General features: G+C 40.3%; 1 protein-coding gene across 7 annotated transcripts in view; it reads right to left on the minus strand.

The window, feature by feature from the left end:
• Nucleotides 1–13,945, minus strand: part of DOCK10 (dedicator of cytokinesis 10) — a 244,890-nt gene that overhangs the window by 97,521 nt on the left and 133,424 nt on the right. For all 7 annotated transcript variants that reach the window (XM_054700111.1, XM_037524147.1, XM_037524149.1 and 4 more), the window contains exons 4-7: nt 8,101–8,183; nt 4,723–4,795; nt 4,320–4,442; nt 3,935–4,069 (exon numbers count right to left, since the gene is read on the minus strand). In XM_054700111.1, coding sequence (XP_054556086.1) covers nt 3,935–4,069; nt 4,320–4,442; nt 4,723–4,795; nt 8,101–8,183 — 414 coding nt within the window. The remainder of the gene's footprint in view (nt 1–3,934; nt 4,070–4,319; nt 4,443–4,722; nt 4,796–8,100; nt 8,184–13,945) is intronic.

The following is a 13,945-nucleotide window of genomic DNA, read 5'->3' on the forward strand; positions in this document are numbered from 1 at the left end:
GATCATATTTGACTTCCTGATTTGTTTTCTTCAGCTGGTACTTTTAATTCCCTCTCAACTCGAGTGTGTTTCTGTGGGCGTGTGTGCACCAGGTTTTCCTCAGTCTACGCTGCTCCCTATCGTCTCACATCTGGCCCCACTTCCCGGTACACCCGCCTTGGAAGGGCATCTGAGTTTCTACACTTTAAGCACAGGAGGCTGTTGTCTTGGGACTCACGACCACAAGGTGGCAGACTCAGCACCTAGAAGGACATGAAGTGTTTTGCACCCATTGCCACCCCGCCCCGCCATCTAAGCCTGCATGGGGTGTCATCAGTTATTGTCATGATTGATACAGGGACTGGGGGCAGATGGGATTCCTGGGCTATCTGTTCTCTTCCACAGTGGCTGGACCTGCACTGAATGGATGGACAGACAGGCCAACGAATGAATGAATGACAAGATGAAGGAACAAGACAGAATAACACTATCCCTTAATTCCTGGTTAAAACCAAGGCAACAAAAACTGAAAGTCCTACTCCAGATTGGAAATACAAGAAGTATAAACCAGTTCTAAAACTGTCTGATGATATTATAGACATTACAGAAGAAATAGAAAACAACTGTTAGGTCTTTATTAAAAAGCAAAAAACAACAAACCCAGATCTTGGAAATTTCTAGGCACAAACATCACCCAAAGTCTATGAGAAATTTGGATAGATGTTTCTCTTGACTTGAGATAATCCTTGAAGTATATTGCTCAGAATCCCAAAATCACTCGTAGGAAAGTACAATGATAGAGACTGCGTCTGAATGAAACCAATGGAAATGACGTGATCACTAGAGGCTGCTATGAGTGTCAGATGGTATCTGCCCTTCCAAGGGGCTCATGTTCTGCTTTACTGTTCCATTCAAGGGAAACTGACTATGACTCTTGGCAAAATAGATCTGACTCATCCTAGGATTCATTTGTTCAGTACTTTTGTGTGTATGTGTTACTGCTTTAGGCACATTGTGCGCTCGACAGTTTGCCAGAGCAACAACTAAACTTTCACTCTCTCAATCAGAATCTTCTTTCCAGATGTAAGAATTTATAAGTTTGACATAAGAGCTGTAAGCAAATAAGAACTGGGGGCCAGACACAAGGTGACAAACAGGCTGGGTGTTGTGGTCCCAAAGTGATCTTAAGAACATGGAAGTGCCTCCTACTACACAAAGGTAAGAAGTGCTTGATAAAGAGGAATGTAAATGAAGGCATGCAGAGCTGAACTCCTTAAAAAGATGTAATACATGTTCCCAAATATTTAAGAGACTATTGATTTGAAATGATGGAGAACTATCCAACTGTGCTTTAATATGTAAAATCTACCTTGGGGACTACTACTTTCAGACCCATATTTTCTGTCCAGTCTTCCAGCCAACTCAAGATCATTCATTACTGTTCTGTGCTTCTAGAATATTCCACAGTGCCTGCCATTTATACTTTCATTCTAGCTCTTGTGACACTGTGTGATTAATCACAAGGTATGAGACTATGTCCTCCCTGGTTATGACTTCACAGGGAATTCCCAATGCCTACGCACAGTTCCTACCATGCCAGGCACTAAGAAAGTTTGTTGAATGAATGAAAAAAAAAATGGATAAATTAACACATTTAGGCAGAAATTTCAGGAAAGCACCTTAAGACTTTCTAGGAGGGCTTTTCCACAATGGAATGTCTAGCTCCCCCAGTTGTGACATTTATAATTAATGGAAGTACTAGGGAGGAATGACTGAAGACATGCTGTCTCCCAGATCCTTATCACGCAGTGGCACATTTATTCTAGTTTTACAGTTCAGGAATCTGAGATCAAAAAGCCTGAGCAACTTACTCAAAGCCTTAGTAAATGGAGAAACTCAGATTTGAATGCTCACCTGTATAAACCTCAGGTTTGTGTACCCCCCTAGAAAATACTGCCTTCAATAGACTGTGGACACTGCTTTCCAAGACACTGTGTCAACAGAGACTGAGACAGCCTGAGAGGATGGAGAAAAGATTTTTGTAGTGGGAAGTCAGATGACAACACTAGGGTGTGGTCCCATACAGAGTTATATGGTGCTTGAAAAAAAGACATGAGAGATTAGTCCATATCTCTGCAAACTTAATACATAACAAGGGCTACAATGAAACGTCCTAAAACCTGATGACTCGTTTGCTAGTTCAGACTTGGAAGTAGGAAAGGAAAAGAAAATATTTAAGTTCTTCAGTTCAGTGTTAATAAAATGTAGTTCTTGATCTTGAACCTCTTGTTCAAATGTTACTTCATATTTTCAAAGCTGAAGAGTCTCTTTTGTGACCCACCACAGAATACTATCTTCACCCTCCATTAGGATCCTTATGCCCTTTCCATATGGAAAGTTGGCTTCTGTTAAAATGCAATTATCTTTCAATTCTAGTGGAGTACTCAGCAACACTTAATTAATTCTTTCCTTTTAAAGTTCAGCATTATTACTTTTTGGAGGAAGTCCAGATTTTAACAGATGAACTGGCCAGAAACAGGCCAGGCCTAAGTTGAGTGGAGAGAGCTCTATTTTGCATCCCCATATGCAAGTGCCCCTGGAATTAATCCAAGATGTAATCTCCACTACGTAGCAAGCTATGTCGATGCCCTTGGCTTGGAAGTAAGAGACTAAACTGCACCTAGTAACTTGTGAGCTGAAATAGTATCTTCATGTGAAACTGAGGTGAAATTGCTAAAACACTGGGCTGCTTCAATCTTACATAGAGGAAACAAGGTTAGCTATTTTATCAGAGTAGAAGGAATGAAAGCTTTGAAAGTAACAGGTACAAATGAGGTCTACAAATTGTCCTGCTTTCCTTTGCCATGGTGGTTCACATCAAATCTAATGCTAAGGACATGAGTTTGAAGACTGAGTGCTTGTAGCACTGTTTGTTAAAAACATGGTGTCTGCCTCTGAAATTAAATTCTTAGTAATCAAAGTAATCCTGTCTTTGAAGGATGGGAACCTCCTGTTCGATGGAGGGTTGGGCATCTGTATGCTGCAACTTTACTATTTTATTGTTATCTCACATTAAAAATAAATTTTATTAAGTGCATTTTTTGAGCTATGTGATCACATATTATCTTATTGAATTCTTTAGCTCAGTGCTTCTTGACACTGGATAACAGGTGGTCATTTCCTCTTTTTCTTGAATAAACCAGAGGTGTGCCTGCCTCAGGACCTTTGCACTTACTGCCCCTGCTCATTGGTTAGTTTTCTTCTTTTTTTTTTTTTTTTTTTTTTTTTTAGAGGCATGTTTTTTTTTTTAATTTTATTTATTTATTTGTTTGTTTGTTTGTTTATACATGCACTGGGTACAGTCAGAAGCGCGGGAGGGTGAGAGAATTCACCAGAGCCAGAGTGGGAGCAGAGCAGGCAGAAGGACCGAAGTACACTGCTGAGGGGAGCAGCGGGCGGCAGGAGAGGTCTACGCGCCATGTGGGACCCTCCTCCGGTGGCCGGGGAGCAGCTGGGGATCGAACCAGCACCGCAGAGGCTGCGGGCAGCTTCGCAACCCAGCGCTCAACCGCTGCGCCACCGGGGAAGCCCTCATTGGTTAGTTTCTACATCAAATAATTTCCTTAAAAAAAGATGTTCTTCTTCTGGAGCACTGATGGTCCTTTCTAAGTTCACCATTCCTCTCCCTTTTGCAACTCTGTTTATTTTCTTTATTCCAGATTTCACCCACTGATTCCATTCTGTCTATTTATTTCTTGATTTAATTCTGTTTTCTTCTTTTATTGTGACAACAGCGATCTAAGCTGCCTTGTTCTCCACTGAATTCCCAGAGTCTAAACAGTTCTTAGTCATATCAAACAGATACTCCATAAATATTTGTGGAATGAATGACAGAATTGGATGAACACACTTTTCTATTGAACAACTCCAAGGGAGAAAAGGGGGTTGCACTCACCTGTACCACACCTGTACAGGAATCCAAAAAGATGCAGCCTTTGGGTTCTTTGGATATTTTTTCATCTTTGTAAAAGTTCATGATATAGGAATTATCTGGCAGCTGAGTCAGCTGGAAGTAGCGCTTTTTGAAAGACTAAATAAAAGAAAAGATACAAGAGGTGATACAAATTTGCCATTTGCTATCATTACTCATGGAAATCAGACTTCTAATTCCCTTAGCGCTCCCCTACTAGCGCCTTTTCTAGAGAAAAGCATTCTCCAATCTCATAAATAAAATGACACGAAACATGCGCTCGATGCAAACAGCTCTCCCCTGTGCTGTGACCAAGGACGGCGTGTCAGGAGAGGTGGCAGAAACAAAGGGTGGCTCGATGTCTCCTTACCCGCACTGTCACGGTATTATTCACGGTGCTGTTGAAATTGCCCTTGTGGAGCCAGCCCGACTTGAAAACTCCAGTGCCGCCTGCTCCCCCACCACCCTTGGAGGATGAGTGAGACGTGGTGTCCTGTGCAAAAAGTACCGTTAGCAAATCTGCAATCTTTTACGAATCCCAGCTCCCAGACACTAGACGTGCTGAAAGGGCAGCCCCGTTGCACTCTCTTTGACTCATCTTACATAATCATGGTCAATTTCAAAACAAACATGATTCATTTTGACAACAAGCTTCCCCCCACCCCCAAGTGACTGCAGCTTTGCAAAGAAGGGTGAGCATGTAAAAACGCTTTAGTGAAAGACAGGAACTGGTCCTCATGTTTTAAATATTTCACTTTCAACCATTTACTTACTTCATCCTTATCAGCATCTTCATGGTCAACCTCAAAGGAATGTGAAGGAAGTTTCTCTGGTTTGTATTCTGCTCTGATATTAAAAAAAACAAAAACAAATGGCATTCTGATTTGTCATATGAGACATCGTTTTCATTTTCAGCAATTCCTTGAGGAACAACTACTGTGATGGCCTTCTGACCAATTTTTATAAGATAATGGAATCCAGAGAGGTCCTATTTGCTATGAAAGTATTGCCTTCCCTCTACACCACTGCATCGTCCCTTCAGTGACTAAATCTCTATTTTAAACTACAGTAGCTACTATAGAGATGCATGCATATCTTTTTGAAATAGGTGAAGACAGGAAGGGCAATTTGGGAAGTTGCTGGCTTATAATTTCCTTTCCTCCACATTTTTGAAGTGGAATAGGAACGAACAATGCATACAATACCTTTTTGCTTTGCTCCCCAACCATGCCCTCCCCAAACGCCTGCACCAAAGTGCACACATAGAAGTGCACACACCTCTGTGCCAGAACATCTCTCAGCAGCGGAGGAGTGAGCACAGACACCTAGCTCTATACACAGTCAATAAGACAGACGTACGTTCCTTCTTCCTATGCTACAGCTCATGGCTGATTGGAAACTGGTTGTGCCATGTCTTAGCCTTACATCACCAGGACATTTCTTAAAGTTAGGGGTCTAATGACGAACCATCCTCATCTCATCTGGCTTTTCCCTCTCCTCTTGTAGAGAAGCTCAGTGTGCATTTGCAGACTGAGTCAACAGTAGGTGGGGTGAGTGGGGTGGCACGGGGGAGTATTAAGGAAACTATCCAAAAGGAAGATAAAGGAATGAGTAGGGTAAACTGAGGAAGTGGTGGTAAAGGCAGACTTGCCTGAGGGGGGTTCACATTGGACAACAGGGAGCCCCTGCAGTATATACCAGTCACTTCCTGTCAGTCTCCCTTTAACCTTAGCACTATTTCGTTTGTTTCTGAAATCTTTATTCTGTCCTCTTTTGTCAAAATGACCTACCATTTCTTCTCATTCTTTTATTAAAGATTTATTTTATTTAATTATGCATACATGAACTGAAGTGGTGGTCAGAGGTGTGGGATGGGGGTGAGAGGATTCACCAGAGACAGAGTGGGGAGCAGAGCAGGTGGATCCACTGAAACCCACTGCTGAGGGAAGCAGTGGGTGAGACAGGAGAGGTCTGATGTGCCATGTGGGTTGCTCCCTGGCCGGCCGGGGATCGAACTTGTGCTGCAGAGGCTGTGGATTGCTTCATAGGTTGCATCTTAACCCCCTGCACCCCAGGGAGGCCCACTAAACTCACTTTGAAATGATCAAAAACTAGTTGGATCAATGGGTGGTGAGAGGGGTGGATGGATGGATGGACAGGGGTGAGGCAGGAATGTGTACAGCTAAGTGTACATACATACAAGTCTGTGGGTCACTGTTGGTGCTCAGGAAATGCTCTTTCATTAAAAAAAAAATATCCTGGGTACACTTTATCATTAGTCACAAAACATACCCTCTGAAATTTTCTTCTTTATATCAAACCAGCTGTGGTAAAATAATTTAAATATATTGCAGATATTTCACTCTGTGGATTAATTAAATCAATGGAATCATATATTTCTGTGTCATTTTTATCTCCTGAGAACCTCAAGTTCAGTGCTCATTTTTATTCCTAATATGCAAAGGCTTTCTATTTTACATCCAGACTGTAATAATTCTCTCTCAGTGCTTTCCTATAAATACACTTGTAAAAGCAGGTTTTTAAAGAGTCAACAATAATACAATTTTAAATTTAAAGACTAAAAGTGAGGGGACATAAACACACCCTTCTTTTATTCATTTTTCTCTAATTGCATGTTTTTATTTGGCAGCCTCAGCAGCTCATAAAAAGAAATGAACGATTTAAATTGGTAGCAGACATAGGAGACTTCTTCTAATCCAGGAGGTATGAAAATAATTCACTTCTAATAGCCTCGGAAGGCACAAGTAAATTATGTTTCCACGACTAACCTAAATATGTGTGGTCTTTAGTGGGGAGTGCTTAGCTTTGGAAAATCATTAAAAAAAATAATCTTTCTATTTGGTGTTAGGGTCTTCATTATTTCAGGGGATCTATTAGAGGATTATATTCTGGAACTTCTGATTTTCATTCTGAGTATCTATGTGGTTCACTCAAGTCTAATTTCGTGGCAGTCTTATTCTTATTCTTCCTCATCTTGGTATCAGCTTCCACTTCCTTTAGTTAAAGGAAGGGAATTTCTCAACGTTATTTTCAGTCACTTTCACATTTCTTCTCATCTGATTTCTTCTAATGCTCTGTAAGAATTCAGTTCACGCATGATTTCCAGAACCTAACCTGGCCGGAGCTGCTTCCTCTTGTCTTAATACGCGAAGAACACCGTGAATGTGAAATCCTTGATTTATTTATCTGCTTTATGGCACCACAAATATAAGAAGGGAGACGCAGTGCTTAGGACTGAAGACACTAAAGATTCCTGTAGCCTAAAGACAGCAGGGTGCTATCTATTCTGAAGGACAGTGACATCCTGTCTCCAAGCTGCTGGGACCTAGCTTCCATCTTGTAACCGCTTCTCAGAACAATTTGCAGAAAGAGGAAGTCGGAATGTTAAAAAATGCTTTGCTTTTTGGTTGTACCTACAGAAAGTGTGTGCCTGACACCCAGGTGTTCTAACATAGTATTGACTCATGAGGTGGGAGGGTGTGATGGGACCTTCCCAGCAGGAAGCTACAACCTTTGGGTATGTAGGAGGAGTACCTGACTCTAAATGAATATTGAGAGATTTGGTAAAACGAAATGTTCATTGTTTTGAAAAATGATTTGCTATTTTGGAGGAACATAATTTTGCTCTTTGCAGTAATGTAACTCCAGAGACATGGCTCCTTCCCTCTCTTTTCTGACACCATTCCTCTTGAATTCTCCATAGTAGAGACCAAGTGATCTGATAAAAAGACAGGCCAGATCATGTCATATTCCTAATTAAAATCTCCCCAGCTTTCTCCTGCAAGAAGAACACAGCCCAAGCTCCTTCCCAAGGCCCACAAGGTTGCCCAGTGCCATGTTTTCGACTAGTGAGTCTCACCTGCTGCTCCCCTCACCAGTGTATTTGAGTCTATCTGCCTGTTCTGCTCCCCATTCTGTCTCTGCTGAATCCTCTCCCGCCCTCCCACACATCTGGCCAGTACCCCAGGCCTACACCCCAGTTCTTCTACACATAAATAAATAAATCTTAAAAAAATATATACCTTGACACTGGATTCACACACGCATATTCACAAACCATGGCAAAACATCTTTCTTTGTATGAGAAAACCTATACCTCTACAAAGGGGTTTTTCATAGCAGGTTCTTACCGGGGTAACTGTCGAATGTCCCCAGAATATTGTTCATACTTGTAGTTTACCACATACCACTGGGAACTATAAAATTTACAAGCCTGAAAGAAAAAAAAAAAAGACAAAGACGACCATTAAAAAACAAAACTAAACCTCTGTCCTGGAAAAACACTGAGAATACAGTTCTCATCTCCCCAGGGTGTGAAGGAGTCATAGGGCATGTCTAATGGTGGGCTTGCTCTTCACAAGCATCTTGGGTTTGCCATGGGAATGGGTCTTGGGGGAGGAGCCACTTCACAGGTTTACTGCCTTGAAGGAAGGCCCGACGCACACCAGGTGTCCTGCTCACCCAGTTTTCTTCATTTTCCAGCATCCTTGTCAACTCATTTCCATGAAGTAACGGTCCTCCATGGTGGGAGACATTATTATTTTATGTCACCTTTCAAGATTAATTTTAGCCCATTTCTTCTTGTTCTTACCTCAGTAACATCCTTTCCCTCCTATCATCCTCGTTGTCATCATAAAACCAGACTTTCGGTTTTACCTCATTTGCTTTATAAGGCCAATTTTATAACTATTTGTGGATAAAATACAACCAAAAGCCTTTTTAAAAATCAAAGTTGATAGCACAACATCGCAATCTTAGACTGGAACATGATGGCTGCCTCACAGAACTGACCGACAACCTGACTGTGGCTTGGCAATGGGGTTTCACATGTTTTTTTATGGGAGGAAATACAGCAAAATGTAGCTCATTTTATAGTGAGTGATTTTTAACTTTTTAAAACATCCTTGTTTATTTTTTCACATCGTAGGTAATTTTTTTTAAAGGTTTTCTTATTTTATATCTGTATTTTCTAAATTTCTTCGAAGGGATGGCCATTCTTTATCTATTTATTTTTTTTAATAGAAGAAACATTGGCTTATTACATTATATAGGTTTCAAATGTCCAGCTTTACAAGTCGAAGCATGTGCTATGTATACAGAGGAGCTAGTGAATACTCCACATCATGTTCTCCACCAAAAAGTCTGGTTTCTGGCCTTCACTTGTACAATTGATGGATGGCTTCTAAGATTCCTTTCGATTTGAAAATTCCATGATTCTGGAATTTAATCACTAACATTAGGATAATTGATGTCCTCCAGCATTGGTGGAAGAGCGAGGAGGAATGGATGACTGCAATGTGAGGAATGCACACAGGGTCGTCTTTGTGACCAAGAAGGAAGGCAGGATACTCCCTTCAGAGAAATCCCGCCTCGTGTGGGGTGGGGTGGGGGGCTGGGCTTCAGCTAAGAAAGCACTGGACTCACTAGCATGATGGAGGCTGCTGTGCTCCCCACAGGGCTCAAGACACAGCCACAGGCAAGGGGAGTGGGGCAAGGTTAGGAGTCCTCAGACATCTGGATTTTTCTGGCCTTGAACTTTCTCAGCACTACAGCTTTATTTACTCAGGGAGAAGCCCACACACATATTGGGCACTGAGGGTAAAACAAGACCTGAGACTGGCATCAAAATGGGTAGGAGGATGATGGCTGAGAATAGAGAGGGGGAGCTAGTTTAAAAACAAAGCAGCAGTAAGATGAAAGGACATGGAGACAGATCAGCAGAAGGGAGCTCAGGAGGTCTGTTGCTCCTGGAACGGGTGGAGAAGGGAGATATGAACAAAACAGGTTTTCCTGAAATTAAATTCTTAACTTGCCAATTCTGCAAATCACCTGATACTGGAAATCAGAGGAAAGGTGAGTCTTAATATGCTCTTTGGCTAAAAGATTCATCTTCTTTTTAGATAAAGTAGCCAGGGATTTGGGCAAAAAGCTTAGCTGCTTAGGTCATCCCAATAAATGGAGATAGAAGCTTCAGGATTGTAGTTCTTTCTCATTCTCTTTGATTGTCTTTTCTCTCTATGTTGTTGTTCTCAAAAGAAACAAAGGTTATCTTAAGGTGGAAAACAAAAAGCATAAAACCACTCCCTTTTTGCATTCCCTTTCAATCTTTTAGTCTGGTACACAGTTTGACCTAGTTTCCATCTGTGCTTGAATTTGAAAATGGTTTTTATTCACATAATGGCATATTCTAGAGATTTTTATGTTTGCATTCTAAATTTAGAATAAAATATCATACCTTAATTTACTAATCCAGTCTCCTAGTTTTGGAGATCATGGATTCAGTAATTCATTCCACAAACATTACTGCATCCTTTCTGTTATTTGAGATCATTCTAGGTGATATAGCATCTAGGTGTTGTAAGAAATACATCTGTGAACAAGAGACCAAATTCATGTTCTCTTGAAATGTGTGCTCTTGGCAGAGCTAGTCAGTAAATACAAACAAGCAATCGGTTACAGTGTGTTAGACAACGTCAAGTATAAAAATCAAAAGAGGGTATGGGGATGGAAACACTATATAAAACATTAATACAGACCAATTCAGACAGACAAGTTAAAATGGGTTTTAACGAGAAGGCACCATTTGAGCAAAGGCTTAAAGAAGAGAATAGAATGAATAATAAAGGCTACTTCACATTTTGTGCCATTATAGAAAAAAAATTGTAGAGAGTGTTTCTTCCTGCTGGTCCTCCCACCCACCCCCAGATCTCTCCCACTCACTGTGTACATCTTAAAGTGTTTTAAAAGTTCTTGATAAAATTTTACCAAACAAATGCCATGTTCTTTAAGAGCAAAATGCTTATTAAGAAAACAGCAGTGAGCCAGGAATCACAGGCTTTATTCTTGTTCTGGAACTAGGTCCAACTTCCAGCATGATTTTGCTCACATCATTTTATTTATTTGGACTCAGATTCTGCTATTGAACAGTCCAAATATTAAAACTGGATGAGGAATTCCTGTCCAGAAATATCTGATCTCTATACTTCCTGATCTGGAGGTTGAATGAGCAGAGATGCATTGACTTGGGATTGTCTTCCCTTGTTCTGCATGTATTTGTGGTTAGCCATGACAACCACGTCTAGTCGTGTACATCACACATACAACATGCCATGGGCTCAAGGGAGCCTGAGATGGATGAATCCCAAATTCCACTGAAGTTGTACTTTCTTTCTTGGTTTAGTTGCTCTCTGAGTGGCAAAGTCTTGTCAGATACTATACATATAATCTTAAACACTCTATGAGATTTTATTATTCTTACTTTATAGATCATAGGAACAAGGGAAAGCTCAGGTCTTTGTTCCACAATCCCGACAGACGTAGGATTTCAAACTGGATTTGTCTGAATCTCAAACTCCATTCAACTAATTTATGAATTACTTAATGAGTGCAGACTTTTTTTTAAAGCACATCTGGACTATATTTCTGATATTTCATATAATATTTCAGCCTTGGAATCAGACAGACCTGGTTTTGAATTTTGGTATTAGCTGTGGGATCTCCATTAAGTAACAATATATGTTTCTTAGTCTTTGGAAATAGCACCAAGTTCATTAGGACCAAATAAAATAATTCCCATAGAGCACCTAGTATGGGAAAAGGACTTAATAAATCCTTGCTTTAAAACCTCAGCTTCCCCAGGAAGTTTGATTCAATCTATAATTCACATTCACCATAGTTGATTTCAACAATGTGGTTTTCTTGACTTGTAAAAGTGGAGTTTTGGAAAAATACATTAGTTCTGATTTCAAAGAGTTTTACTTTGATTCCTTCTGAAATTATTTGCTAGTTTTAAGTATCTGGTGGTTGTTAGATGAAGTTGGGTTGGACTTGCTGACCCTTAAGAATCCTCCTAAATCTGTGATTTCTATGATTCAGAGAAAACCAGTGCATTTTACAAACACATAAACATTTCTCCTACATAGTTATGGCATTTTAGAAATGTTACGCATAGAAAATTACTCTCTATTCTTTGTTCCAGCCCACACAGTCACTCTAAGAAGATCATTAAGAACTATTATAATTATGACTACAATCCTCTTTGTCCAAAAACTAAGCTGAAATGACCTGTTGCAAAATCAAAGTCACAGGCTGTGCTCTTTACAGACAGCAATTCTGCTTTCTTCTCTAGCTTGTCACACCTGCTTCGAAACAACAACTCCTTCTTCCTTCCAATGTTGGGGGACTACCACAGTCTACTTCAAAAGTGAAGGCTGAATGCCCAGCAAAAGCTTGCCAAACTGGTTAATTTTTTCAAACAAGAGTGCCTTGATTGACATTTGATTCACATATTGTGCTTGCTTGTTCGGCTTTACGCCTGTCCTCTCTCTGCCTGGTGTATGTGTAGACACAAACAGCCTGAGCCAACATGTGGAAGACTTTTATGACCGTAGGATAACGTTTCCTAAGTTGAATTGCATTCAGGAATTATTTTGAATTGCCAAGTAAAATGCAGGTTCCTGGGTCCCAAATAAGACTCATTGAATAGGAAACTCTAGAAAGTGACCCAGGAATTCATCATTCCACAGGTGTGCCAACATGGCTTGTCCTGTTCACCTGTCTGCTTATGAACTGAAGGGGTTGTGTCCCAATTTCCTGCTGTGGACCTAGTAACTGGGGTGACTGGTCCTCCACTTTCCACCAAATGGATGGAGTCTTTTGAAAGAGTAAGATGCAATGAACGTAGCAGTGCAGATTTCCTTTTGAATTAGTCTTTTTGTATTCACTTATGTGTGGAATATAGAGGAACTGAATAAAGGGTCAGGGAAAAAGACAAAACTTGCAAGCTGACCGTAGATCTGAGGCATCCAGCATGGAAGGGAGAGGGGAAGGAGTCAAAACAGGGGAGGGAAGAGCACAAGGGACTAAGGTGATGGTCACGGGTGCTATGGTGGTGGGAGAACTATGAGGACTACACTCGAGGGGAGAAATCAAATATTGTACAAAAATGAACAGTGATGAAGGAAAATAAATAAATAAATTTAATTATAAAAAGAAAAAAGGAGCATGATATGTGGGCTTTCACCTATAGTGGGCCAACCTATTTGTGGCATAAATCTTCTATATCCCTTTTCCGTCAGAAATAACTGAAGATGACACTTGGTAAGTTCTAAAAATCTAAATACTTTAGAAAAGATCAGGCTATTTTAAAGGGCACCCTGAAGTTGTGTAAAAAAAATATTTCATTTTTTTCCCCCTCTGCTCCTTTTTAGAGAATCATCAGAATCAATTCAAATCATGTTACATACCTCAAATAGCAATTTGGGTTTGGCAATGCAATTTGTCCATCTCTTAAAAGGGCTGATTATTAGATCTGGCCATGGAGTAATAAGTAGGTAATAGGTGGCTTTTCAGATGCAAAATTATTTTTCTTCCTGGCTATAGAGGTTTATTTAATTACACCATTACTTTCTTGCCAGAAAGATTTATGCACCCACAAAAGGTGTTCATTTTGGTCCTTAGTTACCACTGGCATTAATTCTATTTTTGTAGAAGAATGGTGGTATTTTTCGTATTCATGCCATTCTTCATTAAGGGTAGAAGTAATTATGCCCATTATACAAATGCTGAATATGCAGCATCATAAAATTTAGGTAAGTAAATTTAGGTAAATAATGCATTGAAAGACTGGCTGGAAAATTTATTGTCCACATTGAGACACTTTGAAGTACTGGAGATGCTGCCAGCCAGGCAGGTAGAACAGGTAGACTCTGCAAACCAGGACATATGATCATCGAATACGTCGCTATTTTAGAGAAAAAAAGAAAAGGCACTGAAAACACTTTTTCTTTAATTTTAATGACATTATGTGTTCCTTTTAAAAGAAATAATTAAATTCTGCACTATAGAAACAAGTCAAGCAATTATGACTTGTAAAAACTTATACTACAGGGCCTCCCTGGTGGCGCAGCGGTTGAGCGCTGGGTTGCAAAGCTGCCCGCAGTCTCTGCAGTGCTGGTTCGATCCCCGGCCACCAGG

The sequence above is a fragment of the Talpa occidentalis genome, unplaced genomic scaffold, assembly GCF_014898055.3.
Source record: "Talpa occidentalis isolate TD23 unplaced genomic scaffold, MPIMG_talOcc4v2.1 talOcc4.3, whole genome shotgun sequence".
Taxonomy (NCBI): domain Eukaryota; kingdom Metazoa; phylum Chordata; class Mammalia; order Eulipotyphla; family Talpidae; genus Talpa; species Talpa occidentalis.